Source organism: Elephas maximus, chromosome 1 (assembly GCF_024166365.1).
Source record: "Elephas maximus indicus isolate mEleMax1 chromosome 1, mEleMax1 primary haplotype, whole genome shotgun sequence".
NCBI lineage: Eukaryota > Metazoa > Chordata > Mammalia > Proboscidea > Elephantidae > Elephas > Elephas maximus.
In genome coordinates, this window is record NC_064819.1 from 11,262,974 (window position 1) to 11,280,127 (window position 17,154).

General features: G+C 41.3%; 1 protein-coding gene across 1 annotated transcript in view; it reads right to left on the reverse strand.

Annotated features, from left to right (window-relative positions):
- Positions 1-17,154, reverse strand: part of HGD (homogentisate 1,2-dioxygenase) — a 57,958-nt gene that overhangs the window by 29,672 nt on the left and 11,132 nt on the right. Inside the window, exons 4-5 of the mRNA XM_049877496.1 lie at positions 4,291-4,350; positions 1,914-2,005 (exon numbers count right to left, since the gene is read on the reverse strand). Coding sequence (XP_049733453.1) covers positions 1,914-2,005; positions 4,291-4,350 — 152 coding nt within the window. The remainder of the gene's footprint in view (positions 1-1,913; positions 2,006-4,290; positions 4,351-17,154) is intronic.

Below are 17,154 nucleotides of genomic sequence, written 5' to 3' on the forward strand. Positions count from 1 at the left end.
GCCACAATGGTCTCAAGCATAACAACTAGTAAGGATGGCACAGGACCGGGCAGTGTTTTGTTCTTTTGTGCATAGGGTCGCTATGAGTTGGAAGCAACTCGATGGCACCTAACAACAACCCAAACTAACACAAAATGATGTTTAAAATCTGAACAGACCTATAACAAGAGAAAAGATAACAAGAGATTGAAAAAGTTATAGAAAAAAACTGCCAACCAAAAAAAGCCCTGCCCACTTTGGAGACCATGGTCTTGGGAACATCTAGCTCAATTGGCATAGCATAGTTTATAAAGAAAATGTTCTACATTCTACTTTGGTGAGTAGCATCTGGGGTCTTAAAAACCTGTGGAGCGGCCATCTAAGAAACTCTACTGGTCTCACCGCTTCAGGAGCAAGTTAGAATGAAGAAACTAAAGATACAAGGGAAAGATTAGTCCAAAGGACTAATGGACCACAACTACCTTGGCCTCTACCAGACTGAGTCCAGTACAACTAGATGTGCTCGGCTACCACCACTGACTGCTCTGACAGAGATCACAATAGAGGGTCCCAGACAGAGCTGGAGAAAAATGTAGAACAAAATTCTAACTCACAAAAAAAGACCAGACTTACTGGCCTCACAGAGGCTGGAGAAACCATGGAACTATGGCCCCCGGACACCTTTTTAGTTTAGTAATGAAGACACTCCTGAGGCTCACCCTTCAGCCAAAGATTAGACAGGCCCATAAAACAAAATGAGACTAAAGGGGCACACCAACCCAGGGGCAAGGACTGGAAGGCAGGAGGGAACAGGAAAGCTGGTAATAGGGAACCCAAGGTCAAGAAGGGAGAGTGTTGACGTGTTGTGGGGTTGTTAACCAATATGTGTACTAACTGTTCAATGAGAAGCTACTTTGTTCTTTAAACCTTCATATAAAGTACAATAAAAATAAAAATAAATCAATGAGGGAAGAGGTGAGTAATGTCCTTAAAAGCAATTCACCATCACAAAGAGAGGCTGAAGAGAGTGAGATAAAGGAGCCTCCCACCAACATTCTTATTAAAACAGGCAAACAAATAAATACAAAATAAGAAATTGAGAAAAAGAATGTCAATGTGGAATAGGGACAGTATTTAAAAGAAAGAATAACAACAATAACAAAACACTGCAAAAACTTTGGAAAACATGGACCCTCTTAGTGAAGGTAATAACAGGTAACGCTTGTTGAGCACTTGCTCTGGACCAGGCTCTGTGCTGTGTACACTTCACAGTGTGTTCAGCTCAGGGACATTAAATGCTTTTCCCAAGGTCTCTCAGCCAGAAAGAATGGAGTTGAGCTTTGGACGGGAACAGTCTGGTTCCAGAGGTAGTATGCAAAGCTAATATGATATTCTGCTGCCCAAAGAAAAGGCAGAAGTGCCATTTATATGGCTTTTTGATTAAAAAAATAAAAGCCAGTAGAAGCTCCTCTATGTAGGAATTTTAAGTTTATACAAAGCTATTAGCTGAAGCCAGTCTGTCAGCTTGACCTGCCACCAACAGGTGGTCCCAGTGGCTGCTCATGCAGTGTGACTTTGGGCTCAAGAATAGCCCAGGAGAACCTTAAAACTAAGAATATTCTGCTCCAAATTTGGTTAAAGTCAAAATGCCTCTTGGACTATTCCCATGGTCTAGGGCCCTGTCACCTCATTACTGTTTGAATTGTTATGTGACATTCTTGTTTATGTCACAAGAATTGGTTAAGATAAAAATGCTCATTTATCATCATTGTAAATATGTATCAATATTACTCTGTGGGTGGTGGGGGCAAAAATAAAAACAGTTTTTTTTTTATGTGTGTGTGTGACTTTATAAGGGCAACACCTGGCCTTCACCCTCTGGTCAACAGCCCTTGGGGAATGGGACTGCCTTGCCCCAGTACTGGGACACTTACCTGTTCCCCATGGAGGTGTTGCAGAGGAAAATGTGGATGGCAAGTCCATTGTTAGATCTCATGTCTCCAGCTCCACACAAGGTGTGCAGGCCCTGGGGGAGACCATGTACGAGAGGGAGGGGTGAATGTGAGTAGTGCTACAGAGGCCAGCCTTCCCTCTGGGCCCTGAGAGTCAGGGTTCTACCAGGGTCTTCCCTCTGGGACCAGTGGGACATTTGGGATCCAGGCTGCCTCTGGGGAACCTGGAACTTACTGACTTCTGTTTGGCAGGTGGTAGCTCACGCTCGTTGCCAGCCATGGCCCCGAGCCTGAATTGTCTCAATGGCTACACCAGATCACCTTGCAGTGCATTAATTCATACTTGGCATTTTATCAGTTTGATGCTTAAGATCAACCCGAAGGAGAGATTCTGATGGAAGTGATATCAACCACCCTGATGCCACAGTGGTTAAGAGCTCGACTGCTAACCAAAAAAGTTGGCAGTTCAAATCTGCCAGCCACTCCTTGGAAACCCTATGGAACAGTTCTACCCTGTCCTACAGGGTCACTATGAGTTAGAATCGACTTGATGGCAATGAGTTTGGTTTGGTTTTAGGAGGTTTGGGGAGGAGTTTTCTAGCTTCAGGGGTCAGTTAATGCCCCTCAAATACACCCCACCATGTAAATACCCTCTGCTTATGAATAAGGTTAGTTCTAATCTCTCCAGGGCAGAGAAAAGCATTCAGATGTATGATCAGATTATCCACACCTAAGAAATTTTAACACACAGGCCTTCTCAAAATAGCCATCATCCCCAAACCTGCAGATGGAGAGCCCAAAAGGAGGGGCCTCTGCTCCTCTAAACCAAAAAACCCAAACCCATTGCCGTCGAGTCGATTCTGACTCATAGTGACCCTAGATGCCCATAATTCACACAAGGAGGGGGGACTTTTATTTAAGTGAGTCTGCATAGCACTAAATGCTGATAAGAACTTAAAGCTGACCTGAACAGTTGGGCCCATGATTGGGCACCTGGACTGTCTCTAAGTAAGCCGTGGGCTGAGGTTGGTCTGCAGAATCTTCCACTGGCCTCTTTGAGTCCCACGCCCTTGTAGCTCACTTCTGCCCTCCCCCACATACTCCTTGCTCTGGCAACAGGTATTCTAACGCAACACCTATAACTACCAAGAAGAGCTTCTAATTAGCTTGTGCTAACTAGAGTGGCCACCCTGAGTTGACGCTTTTCTAGCCCAAAGGTCCATTTCAGGGGTTACATGAACTTGAATGGGAAAAAAAGTTGCATATATATTTTTCACTACTACCTGATTGAAATTTTTCATTTCCTTCAGTCAATATGAATGCAGTCAACAAATGACAGTAGCGTTAGCAGCGCCTATAACCTTGTAGGGAGCCCTGGTAGTGCAGTGGTTAAGAACTTGGCGGCTAACCAAAAGGTTGGCAGTTCGAATCCACCAGCTACTTCTTGGAAACTGTATGGGGGCAGTTCTACTCTGTCCTACAGGGTTGCTCTGAGTCGAAATCGACTCGATAGCAGTGGGTTTTTGTAACCTTGTAACTGATAGCAATCATAGATATTTTTGCATCACAGATAATGTTGCAGATATCTCTGAATATCATTTATGCTCATCCCTCTTTTTAATAACCATAGCTATTAGGTCTGTTTATAAACCAAAGCGGGGTGGGGGGGCCTGTTGCTGTTGAGTTGATTCCGACTCATAGTGACCCTGTGGGAGAGAATAGAAGTGCTCCATAGGGTTTCCTGGGCTGTCCTCGTTACAGAAGTCGACTGCCACATCTTTCTCCCGTGGAGCAATTAGTGGGTTCGAACCACCAACCTTTTTGTTAGTCACTGAGTGCTTAACCACTGCACCACCAGAGTTTCTTAGGTTTTTTCATAGATCTTGTTATTTACTGCATTAATAAGGAAGCATAGATATACTATAAACCAAACCAAACTTGTTTTTCAATATTTTGGTAATCATATTTCAATATAGTTGGCTTCTTTGGAATTTTATGTAATTTATGCATTTAAAAACACAGGCTTCACCAGATAGCAGAGGGTCCATAGGATGAGAAAGGTTAAGAGCCCCTGTTCTAGCCAAAAGCAAAGGAACTTGAGGTAGGTGGACGTTTAATTTCCGTTGGCTTTGCTGAGATGTTGTTAATAGTTAGCTCCTGAGTGTCCTTTGGTGTTGGGGGCCATACGGTGGCTGTAAGTAAGACATCCCTCATTCAGCCATCCAGGTGTAGGCAGGTGGTTTTGTCTCTCTCCCTCCCCCCGATGCCGGTTCTGCTGGGCACTCCACCTGCAGATGGTTGGAGCCCTCACCACAGAGGAGAGGAGGGCAGTGGGAAGGTGGGGGTAGTATTGACTTACGCTCACAAAGTCCACTCTCTTCTCAGATGCTTTTGGAATCTCAAATGGTTTCCATCTAAGCTGGGAAAAAAGAGTACACACATACAGGGAAATTATTTCATGAGGGGAAACCATAGACCTTCTCAATAAAGCGCATCAGTTACACAGAGGAAGAAGGACAGTTGCTCCCTTGCAAGGCTCTGACTACTTGTGATTTTGTTATTTTGAAAGTAATAATTATCCATCATTTCTTTAAAGGGCTTCGCTGGGTTGTGTATGTGTATGTGGGGCACGTGTGTATGTGTTTAAACCTGTATGTATATAAGCCATCTTTGTTCCTTAGCGCTTTAAATTATTAAAAAGAAAAAAAAAAAAGTCGGCCTTCTATTCATTGCTTCCTCCTTCAGAAGCTGTTTGTTTCCTTTAACATGTGCCCAGCAGATCAGTGAGTTTTGACTGAGGCCACTTTTCATGCTGTTTAGGATCAGCTCTGTTTCCTGGTGTGCCAGCGTCTCTGTATGTGCTCCTGACACTGGAGGAGAAGGTTCTACTCCTACTTCCAGCCCGTGGAGTTTTGAATTATTTCCTTAAGAGAAAGAAAAAGCCCCCAGCAGAGACTGGGTTTCGTAAATGCAGTACTGGGCGCAGCTGCTTCACCAAACTCCGTGTATGTCCCCAGGCTGCCTGTCAATTCAGTTAAATCACAACAACCTTTAATTTAATAATGAAATGGTCTAAGGAAAATCATCAGGCTCGGATCCTACAAGAAGTATCAGCCCAGAACTTATTAATCAACTTGGCAGCAGGCCTGACCTAGCTGGTTGGCAGCTGACAAGCCTAGCAGCCTCAGGATGCATCTCCCAGAGTGACCTGCACCCCATGCATGGCTCCACTGGCTGCAGCACCTGGCCAAGGCAGGCTGGGCAGGGCCTCATCAGGTGATATGGGGCTCACTCGTTCTGCATTTCAGAGAGGGAGCCAGAAGGGAAAGGAAGCAGCAGGTGGAACAGATGCCTCTGGGATTATTCTGCCTCGCTGACACACACAGACAGGTGACAGCCTTTATTTCTTAAAGCAGGATATCATGTTCTGGGGCTACTTTGGAAGGATGTAAAATGTTGATTTGAAAAACATGGTTAAAATCATGCATCAGAAGGAAAGAAAAGCTTTAGGATTAATTCCATTGAGGATGAGGTTTCCTGGGGAAGGTGGGGGAAACTGAAAGCAAGTACCTTATTGTTGTTAAAATATATATATATTGTTGTTAGTTGCTCTCAATTCCAACTCATGGCGATCCCATATGTGCAGAGTTGAACTGCTTTATAGGGTTTTCAAGGCTGTGACTTTACAGAAGCAGTTGGCCAGGCCTGTCTTCTGGGGTACATCTGGGTAGGTTTGAACTGCCAACCTTTCGGCTAGTAGTTGAGTGCTTAACCATTCTCATCACCCAGGGACTCTGAGCAAGGACCTAGGAAGGGGTTTCTTATCCTAAACACTATTGACATTTTGTGCCAGATGATTTTTTGCTGTAGGGGGTCTTTCCTGTGTATTGTAGGTTGTTTAGCATCATCCCTAAACTCTACCAACTACATGCCATTAGCACCCCCCAAATTATAACTAAAAATGTCTCCAGACATTGCCAAATGTCACTTGGGAGGCAAATTGCCCCTGGTTGAGAGCCACTGATTTAGAAGAGTATTTCCTTGACGTCAGGAAAGGCCACAGGTGAGCACTACTGGCTCTTTGAGGGGAGGCTCTAGTCTACTAACCATTGCTTGCTGCTTCCCTATACAATAGCGGTGCAGAGTTTGTATATCCCAGGAAGACTGTCTGAAAGATGATATTACATAGAATCTTAGTTCCAAGTATCATTATAGATTTCCCAGCGTAAGCGAAGGGATTTAAGTAGCAGATCAGTGATTGGCTAGGAAACCTTTTAGCTTTATCCGCAAATTCTGGAGAGTCTTTGGAACCCAAGATCAAATTAAGTCACAATCTGTGAAGGTGGGGCCTAGGCATCAGTATAAAAGCTCTCCAGGTGACTCTAACGTGCAACTAGTGTTTGAGAATCGGCACATCCAAGAGAGAGACTCTGTGATTCTTGTATTGCTGAACCTAGAGTCATATTCAGAAAAGTCCATCCGATCAACCAACCAACCAACCAGTCAACTAAATTGTGGTATTCTGGGCCAGATGTTGCAGTGGCAATGCCAGTACCTAATAGCAAGGATATTTCAATAATACAAGTCTAAGAATTTATAAATATAAGGGAAGAAAGAGAGAGAGAAAAAGAAGGAAGGAAGAAAAGAAGAAAGGAAAAAACAGAGAAAGATACTCACATAGCAGGGGTAGCACTGTCTGGTTTGTTGCACTGAGGGCAACACCTTTGTATACCTTCCTGGAGTTAAAATACCTGTTGTGGACAGAAATAAAGTCCTGGCCCCCAGAGAAGAAGTACATCTTCTGTGGATGGGAAAGACTGAACCAGGAAATCTGATAGGTTAGCCAGGTTTCCTTGTTGATTTACCAAGGTTTGTAGAACATTAGACCTCAAGTCATGAGGACAGAGCCTGGGGTGGTGGGTAGAAGGGGATCCACATAATGATTCAGGGTACATGCCTTCAGCAGGCCCACATCCTGGATGAGGCAATGGCTTTGAAGAACCTTCCTGAATGCAATATATATATATTCCCTTCAGATAACAGAGACGGTTTAGGGAGAGGAGTAATTGATCTATTCGTGTTGATGGCAGCAGATTACAGGTTTATCGTAGAGGGCAGGTATATATAGATTCAGAGTATCATGGAGGACAATAAAGACTTGTAATAAACCAAGCACACCATAAAAGGAAGCTAGCTTTTGATCCTTAGGCAAGAGATTTTGGTCAGGAGCTCTGGTGTGATTGTCTTGGTGAATGTGAGGAGAGAGATTGGGAAGAGGATAAACGGGAAGAGTCCATGGAGCGAAGGGTAGGAAAATCTCCTGCTAAGGCCAGATGGTCAGCTTAATTGCAAGCTGTGGAATAGTAACTCTCAGATCCAAAGCCAGACCAAAGGGGCAGTGCTTTGGGCTGAGCCAGGGGACCTCGGTTCTGGTGCTGCCTCTTCACATTTCCTTTGTGACCCTAGGCAAGTCATGTTCTTTCTCTGAATTTTTTTTTCTCACACGTGACAGTGGGATACTGGTGAGAATTACAATTCTGTAATTCTCCTCAGAGAAGAATTTCTGAGAGTAGTAAAGGATGTTTGTTAACCCACTTAGCCCTATAATTTTTCACAGTTTTTAAATTCATACTCTATATTATTACTAAATAGCTCCTCCATACGAAATTGAATTATTAAACATTTCAAAGAGAATGAAATCAACTGTAGTTCCAATGCAATGTCTTGACTATAGTAGATATTAATGAATATTTGTGGGATGATTGAATAAAAAATAAATAGATATAAGGCACTTAGAACATTGCTAATATTTCAAAGAGAAAGACTAAAGGAAATTTGTGAGGTTTTTGGAAGTCAAAATGACCTTCAGACAATAGCTAGTAAGTTGATAAGTATTTTTAAAGTCCAAAGATTATTTCTAAAGATGTAAGCCCATTCTTCATGTGCAAACCTTTCATTCTTCTATACTGTTGCTGATTTTCTGTCTAAGTTGTTTTATCAGCTGTTGAGAGAGGAGTGTTGACGTCGCCAGCTGTAATTGTAGATTTGTCTGTTTCTCCTTTCATTCTGTCAGTTTTTGCTTCACATATTTTAAAGCTGTATTCTGAAAAACTATTCTAGAAAACAAGCCTTTACTTACTAGAAATGGCGTATTCAAAACTAATTTGAAAAGCATCTTCAAATGAGTCCAAAATTAGAATTAAAAATTCTATGAAATTACGAAAGGAGGAAGACCAAGAATCAAGGGCAAAATTTAGTGATCAAGATGCAAAAATGCATGCTCAGAGATGAAAAGGAAGCATCATAGAATTGACTTCGGCATTTCCAAAGTCAGAAGATAGTGAGATGGGCTAAATGGTCCGACTATTCCTTTCAACAGTGAGATTTTTTGATTTACTGAGATTTCTGCCTAAATTGCCTTGGGCTCAGCTAGATTGGATGAATTGGATGGTCTCAACGACATTGACTGGCTACAGGAAGGCATATCATTAGAAGTCAGTATCATCTATAGAAGAATTTTGAAGTAATTTGTAGGTGAAATAGTGATCACAGTGTATGAACAATTGTTAGTAGAAGCTATGGCTAGGAGAGGCTCAGGGTAATCAAAAGTGGTGAGTTTCAGTCCAGACTAGAGAAAATAGGGGTAGATAAACTAAAACAGAGGCTCATAGAATTCTTCAGCAAATCTTACAATTTGAAGAAAAAGGCAACGTGGTTTATGTGAAGAAACATCGGACTTTGAGTGACCAGCTGGAGTTCTTTGAAGTAATAGGCAAGAGTACAGATACAAGGAGAGTCCAAGTCACTGTAATTTATTTAGACTTTTGAAAGTCTTTCACGAGGCTACAAAATGACAGTCATCAGACTGGGGTGACATTTTATTATGGATGGAAACCTGGATTCCATTTGATCTTGTTTGAACTCAGCTGGCTGACATTTATTGAACATTTACGGGGTGCCATGTTATTTGCTAAGGGCTTTACATACATTATTGAACACCTAGCACAGGGCCTGGCACACAGAGTCACTCAATAAATATTTTTTGGATGACAAGTAATTCTCACAACTCCCAGAGGCTCTTATGATTATTATCATTTCTAATTTAGAAGTAAGACAACTGATGGATTACAGAAGTTAAATTTTCTCTCCTAAGAACTGATACCAGATTTCTTCCAGACCCCGCTTGTTAACCTATACTCTGAGCCCTTTGGCCTCATTCTGTCGTTATCTGCCTCCCAAACTATTCCTGATCTCCTTGGCTCCTGAACCCAGGCTTTGCCCCTTTTAATGACCTTGCACTTGCCCTTCCAATCTGGCCATTATTTACTGCTTCTCCAGTGCCGACTTGCTCTGGCCCAGTCTGGAATCCTGGGACCCAAACCCTGCTAAGGTTCTTTAGGGTCGCCATTTTTGTCCAATCTTTTTAAGCTAATTTATTCAAACAATATTTATTGAACCTTTTCATCCACCAGGTTTTATGCTAGGTGCTGGAGGTAAACATGACATAGTTTAGAGAAGATACTAGAAGTGCAGACACTTCCTGATAGGAAAGCAAGGAAAGGGATATATAGAAATGACTTTGGGAGAGAAATGTAAACAGGGATACTCCCCAGGTATAAATCCTGGCATAGGGCCTATTTAATATTTTATACAGGAAAAAAAAAGACAAGGAAATAGGTGTTCAGACAGCGCCAACATTTTTCCAAGGAGTGAAATGTAAGTTGATGGAGATGTACTGCAAGAAAAGCCAGCCAGCTGTCCAAAAGGGTTGAACAGGGCAGTGTGAACTGCAGTGATGGCACAGTTCAATGAATGCATTCAGGGAAATGCAATCTGGTCTATTCGTAGGATGATGGGACTCAAGCTATCAGAGAGTCAATTCAACAAACACATAGGATTCTACAATGTGGAAAAAGGCATGGTGCTGGGCACCGCAGGTTATATGGAGATCATGGAGACATAGATCTTCCTCTCAAATACCCTGAGAAATATTGAAGGGGTTCATGAAGAAAGTGATATTTATGATGAGTCTTAAATTAGGGGTAGAGTTTGGATTGGTGGATATTTGTGAGGGAAGAAGAGAAAATTCCAGGTAGATGAAACAGCATAAAAGACCTAGAATGAAGAACTTAAGATACCGCTCGAGAATGTTGAAGGCTCCAGTTTGGACTTTGAGTAGGGGACATGGAAAGGAGTAGAGGATTTGAAAGGCAATCAGTAGCAACAGTAAATTAAACCAAAGCCAAACCTGTTGCCATCAAGTCGGTTCCAACTCATAGCGACCCTACAGGAGAGAGTAGAACTGCCCCATATAGTTTCAAAGGAGCACCTGGTGGATTTGAACTGCCAGCCTTTTGGTTAGCAGCCATAGCACTTAACCACTACCCACCAGGGTTTCCAACAGTGAATTAGGGCTCTTGTAGGAGCCTGCACTTGATTGCCTGGGAAATGAGGGATGATAGTGGGTGTTATGGATTGAATTGTGTCCCCCAAAAATGTGTGTCAACTTGGCTAGGCCATGATTTCCAGTATGTGTGATTGTCCACCATTTTGTGATCTGCTGTGATTTTCCTATGTGTTGTAAATCCTACCTCTATGATGTTAATGAGACAAGATTAGACGCAGGTATGTTAATGAGGCAGGACTGAGTCTACGAGACTAGTTTGTGTCTTAAGTCAATCTCTTTTGAGATATAAAAAAAGAAGCGAGCAGAGAGATATGGGGGGCCCTTCATACCACCAAGAAACAAGAGCATATCTTTTGGACCTGGGGTCCCTGTGCTGAGAAGCTCCTTGACCAGGGAAGATTGATGATAAGGACCTTTCCCCAGAGCTTACAGAGACAGAAAGCCTTCCCCTGGAGCTGGGCCCCTGAGTTTGGACTTTTAGCCTTTTAGACTGTAAGAGAGTAAATTTCTGTTTGTTAAAGCCACCCACTTGTGGTATTTCTGTTGTAGTAGCACTAGATAACTAAGACAATGGGATTTAAAAAATTTTTTATCTGATCATTTAGCAAGAGTAAATACATGGATCAGTTGTTGTTAGGTGCCGTCGAGTTGGTTCCGACTCATAGCGACCCTATGCACAACAGAACAAAACACTGCCCGGTCCTGAGTCATCCTTACAATCGTTGCTATGCTTGAGCTAATTGTCACAGCCACTGTGTCAGTCCACTTCGTAGAGGATCTTCCTCTTTTCCGCTGACCCTGTACTCTGCCAAGCATGATGTCCTTCTTCAGGGACTGATTTCTGATCAGTTAGGAGGCCATTATAACAGTCCAGGTGAGAGGAAATGAGAGGCCTGAGCCAGGTAGAAATGAGAAGAGGAAGGAGAGAACAGATACCAGAGACACCTTGGAAACAAACTCCACAGTAGTATTTCTCGCAGTATGGTCCAGGGCTAACCTGCATGAATGATCTGGAGAGACTCCTGGGTATCACCTCATACTACTTAATTAGAGTTTCTGGCAGCAAGGCTGGAGAATCTGCATTTTCAAAAGTCCCCCTGGAAATGCCTATACACATGAAAATTTGGGAATCGTCTCTCAATGGACTTGGCACCTAATTCAATTCACCTCATTAGGGAAAAGGACAGAAAGGTATCAAAGACGATTCTGAGAATTGTAACCTGGGTGTGTGAAAGAAAGAATGGTGTGTCAGTAACAGAACCAGGACAGTCAGAGGGAGAAGATAATTTGGATGGGATTATGATGGCTTCAGTAGGAACGCATGGTAACGTCCAATGTGGGTTTTGAATTTGGGGGACCGATTTGTAAATCATTTTGCAGAGAGCTCGTAGTCAAAGTCATAGGAATGAATGATATTTGTTAAATTTTAAAAAGTAAAATCTGGGAGACTGGACAATGGGTTGGAAAGGGATGCTGGTGAGGAGTGAGCTTCTTGGATCAGGTGGACACTTGAGACTATGTTGGCATCTCCTGCTTGGAGGGGAGATGAGAGGGTAGAGGGGGTTAGAAGCTGGCGAAACGGACACGAAAAGAGAGAGCGGAGGGAGAGAGCGGGCTGTCTCATTGGGGGAGAGTAATTGGGAGTATGTAGTAAGGTGTATGTAAGTTTTTATGTGAGAGACTGACTTGATTTGTAAACTTTCACTTAAAGCACAATAAAAACTATTAAAAAAGTAAAATCTGGGAGATGGGAAAGATGGTGAGAAGGAGATGAAATAGGAGATACAGTGTGAATGAGGTGTCCACAGTGAAGGCAGCCCCAGAATGGCTTCCAAACCTCAGGGCTGTGGAACTGCCTTCCTGTAATGTGATCTATCAGGTCATGCCAAGATTTGGGCTGAAGTTATGCTGGGTGAAGTTAGACCTATATGGCAAGTGTCATTTCCTAGAGGCAGAAGATAAGGGGATGAAAAAGCAAGCCATGAACCAGTGGTGACAAGACCTGGGAAGAAATTGAGAAAAAGGGATTTAAAAAGAACAGTTGCTCTAGGTCATATATTGGACACTGATGTTTTCAGGTGAAGTAACTAAAGATTGGAGTCATTTTCAGTTACTTTTGATTACTGGCTGGATGGGACGTCAGGATATATTTTTACATATATGTACAAAGAAAAAGACTGGAGAGAAAGAAACCAAAACATTAGAAAAGGTTAACTATGCATTGGTGAGACTATTGGGCACTGATACTTTTGTGTAAGTTTTGAAGAAAAACCATGTATGGATTTTGGGGAGGGTACATTATTGTTGTTTAATAATAAGGTAGAGTGATCTGGGCAGGCAGAATTGCAGAGGTTGAGGATTAAATAGGGGTGACACTGTGGGTTTAGATGACTTTCTCAAGAAGTATGGCCGTGGCTAGGAGAGACTTGGGCAGACGCTTAGAAAGGTAAGAAAACCGAGACATGAGGTAGCAAGAGCTGAACAGTTTGACAAATTAGGCAGCAAATACTCTGGAAGTGTGTAATGTTTTGAAACACTTCGGAAATTTACATGTTCTGGAGGCAGAGGGAATATTAAGATACAATCTTTAATTAGCCTTGAAGTGTTTCTCACTTGGTCCAAATTATATTGGTTCAGAAGTAAAATTAATTTCTTCAGCTGAAACCTGACTGGGTCAGGAACCTGATTCTCCAACAATTGAGAGGTTAGGGATGTGGTAATAAGAGAAATCAATTTTAAGGGACCCTCACCTCTAAAGACGAATGCTGATTCAGGAATGCCAATAAAATCATGGTTAAAATTGGATGTGGATTTGCTCATTAAATTCTCGGATTCCAGAAGTTGGAGGAAAATATATGATGAACAAAATTAGATATGCTTCTTATGTGAGATATTAATGGCTAGAACTTGTTATATCCACAGGCTGAATTTCAATATGCTAAAAAAATTTTTTCTTTTTTTACAAAAAGGGTTTGAATAATGCTTGGATTCACTAAAGAAAATGAAGGTTTTGGGGAGATAGTCCCTGTGATGGTTAACTGTATGCGTCAACTTGGCTAGGGTATGGTGGCCAGTTCTTTGGTCAAACACTGGTCTAGATGTTGCCTTGAAGGTGTTTATTTATTTATCTTGAAGAATATAAAATTCTTTTTTTATTTAATTTTTAAAAATTGTATCTAAGATGAAGATTTATAAAGCAAACTAGCTTCTCGTTAAACAATTAATACACATTATTTTGTGATATTAGTTGCCAACCCCACGACATGTTGACACTCGTCTTCTCTACGTTGGGTTCCCCATTCCCAGTTTTCCTGTCCCCTCTTGCCTTCTCATCCTTGCCCCTGGACTGGTTTGCGCCTTTAGTCTCGTTTTGTTTTATGGGCCTGTCTTATCTTTGGCTGAAGGGTGAACCTCAGCAGTGACTTCGTTACTAAGATATAAGGGTGTCTGGGGGCCATACTCTTGTGGTTTCTCCAGTCTCTGTCAGACCAATAAGTCTGGTCTTTTTTTTTTTTTTCTTTTTTGAGTGTTAGGATTCTGTTCTACATTTTTCTCCAGCTCTGTCTGGGACCCTCTATTGTGATCCCTGTCAGAGCAGTCAGTGGTGTTAGCCAGACGCCTCTAGTTGTGCTGGACTCAGTCTGGTGGAGGCTGTGGTAGTTGTGGTCCATTAGTCCTTTGGATGAGTCTTTTCTTTGTGTCTTTTGTTTTCTTCATTCTCCCTTGCTCCAGACGGGGTGAGACCAGTGGAGTATCTTAGATGACCACTCACAAGCTTTTAAGACCCCAGATGCTACTCAGCAAAGTAGAATGTAGAACATTTTCTTTATAAACTATGTTATGCCAGTTGAGCTAGATATTCCCTGAGACCATGGTCCCTACAGACCCCAGCCCAGTAATTTGGTCCTTCAGGGAGTTTGGATATGTTTATGAAGCTTTCATGACCTTGTCTTGTACCAGTTATGCTGGCTTCCCCAGTGTTGTGTACTACTGTCTTACCCTTCACCAAAGTTACTACTTATCTATTGTCTATTTAGTGTTTTTCCCTCCCACCCGTCTCTTCCCTCATAACCATCAAAGAAAGTTTCTTTTTGTGTGTAAACCTTTCATGAGTTTTTATAGTATTGGTCTCATACAATATTTGTCCTTCCGTGATTAACTTATTTCACTCAGCATAATGCCCTCCAGATTCATCCATGTTGTGAGATGCTTCCCACATTCATCATTGTCCATTTTTGTTGTGTAGTATTCCATTGTGTGTATATACCACAGTTTGTTTATCCATTCATCTATTGATGGACACCTAGGTTTTCCATCTTTTTGCTATTGTGAACAATGTTGTGCAGTGAACATGGGTATGCATATGTCTATTTGTGTGCCAGCTCTTATTTCCCTAGGATATATACCTAGGGGTGGAATTGCTGGATCATATGGTATTCCTATTTCTAGCTTTTTAAGGAAGTGCCATATCGTTTTCCAAAATGCTTGTACCATTTTGCATCCCCATCAGCAGTGCAGCCTCTCCAACATTTGTAATTTTCTATTTTTTTTTTTTTTTTGATTCATGCCAGTAATGTTAGGGTGAGATGATATCTCATTGTAATTTTGATTTGCATTTATCTGATGGCTAGTGATCCTGAGTATTTCCTCATATATCTGTTAGCTGCTTGAAGGTCTTCTTTGGTGAAGTATCTCTTCACATCCTTTGCCCAATTTTAATTGGATTATTTGTCTTTTTGTTGGAGAAATGCTGGATTTTCCTGTATATTTTAGAGATTAGAGCTTTGTTGAACTTGTCATAGGCAAAATTTTTTCCCATTCTGTTGATTCTCTTTTTATTCTTTTGGTGAATTCTTTTGATGAGCATAAGTGTTTAATTTTTAAAAGATTCCAGTTATCTAGCTTATCTTTTGGCATTTGTGTATGGTTAGTTACAATTTGTATCCTGTTAATGCTGTGTATTAGGGCCTCTAGAGTTGACCCTATTTTTTCTTCTATGATCTTTATAGTTTTGTGTTTTATATTTTGGTCTTTGAGCCATTTTGAATTAGTTTTTGTGTATGGTGTGAGGTATGGATCCAGTTTTTCCAGCACCATTTGTTAAAAGACCATCTTTCCCTGGTTCGATGTACTTTGGGCCTTCGTTGAAGATCAGGTGACCGTAGGTGAATTGATTTATATCTAGGTTCTTAGTTCTGTTCCCTTGGTCAATGTGTCTGTCGTTGTACCAGTACCAGGCTGTTTTTAATACCGTAGCTGTATAGTATGTTCTGAGGTCAGGTAGAGCGAGTCCTACTTTATTCTTCTTCTTCAACAGTGCTTTACCTATCTGGGACCTCTTCCCTTTCTGTATAAAGTTAATGATTAGTTTTTCCATTCTTTAAAGAATGCTGTTGGTATTTGGACTGGGATTGCAAAGTGTTTGCAGATTGCTTTGGGTAGAATTGACATTTTCACTATGTTAAGTCTGTCTATCCATGAGCATGGTATATTTCTCCTTTTATGTAGGTCTTTTTTGGTTTCTTGCAGTAGTGTTTTGTAGTTTTGTTTACATCCCTGGTTAGGTTTATTCCTAAGTATTCTATTTTTTTAGGGGCTATTGTAAATTGTATTGTTTTCCTGGTTTCCTTTTCTTAGTTCTCTTTATTGGTGTATAGGAGTCCAACAGATTTTTGTATGTTTATCTTGTATCCTGCTACTCTGCTGAATCTTTCTATTCCAGTAGTTTTCTTGTGGAGTCTTTTGAGTTTTCTGTGTATAGTATCAGAAACCCTGGTGGCACAATGGTTAAGAGCTATGGTTGCTAACCAAAAGGTCGACAGTTCGAATCCACCAGGAGCTCCTTGGAAACTCTATGGGGCAGTTCTACTCTGTCATATATGGTCGTTATGAGTCAGGATCGACTCAATGGCAGTGGATTTGGGTTTTATATTTATGTACAGTATCATATCATCCACAAATACAGTTTTAATTCTTCCTTACCAATTCAGATGCCTTTTATTTCATATTCTTGCCTTATTGTTCTAGCTCGGACTTTCTGCACAATATTAAATAGGAGTGGTAATAAAGGGCTTTTGGTTTTGTTGATTCTTTCTATTGTTTTCTATTTCACTTATTTGTGCTCTGATCTTTATTATTTTCTTTCTTCTGGTGGCTGTGGGCTTCTTTTGCTGTTCTCTATTTGTTTGAGTTGTGTAGCTAATGTTTTGATTTTGTCCCTTCTTTTGATGTGTGCCTCTATTGCTATAAATTGACCTCTGAGCACTGCCTTTGCTGTGCCCCAAAGGTTTTGGCATCATGTATTTTAATTTTTGTTTGATTCTAGGAATTTTTTTTATTGCATCTCTGATTTCTTCTATTACCCAGTGGTTTTTAAGCAGGGTGTTATTTTTTTCCCTTGCTCTTTCTGTTATTAATTTCTACTTTGATGGCATTGTGATCAGAGAAGTTACTTTATATTATCAGTGTTTCAGATTTTGTTGAGGGTTGCTTTGTGGCCTGAGATGTGGTCTATTCTGGAGAATGGTCCATGTGTTGGAAAAGAATGTGTACTTTGCTGATGTTGGGTGGAGTGTTCTATACATGTCTATGAGGTCAGTTTGGTTGATTGTGGCCTTTAGATCCTCTGTATCTTTGTTGAATTTATTTCTGGATGTTTTGTCCTTTACTGAGAGTGTGTGTTGAAGTCTCCTCCTATTGTTGTGGAACTATCAATTTCTCTTTTCAGTGCTGTTAGCATTTGTTTTATGTATTTTGGAGCCTGGTCATTGGGTCCCTTTAATCATTATATAATGACTGGGTCCCTTTTATCATTAT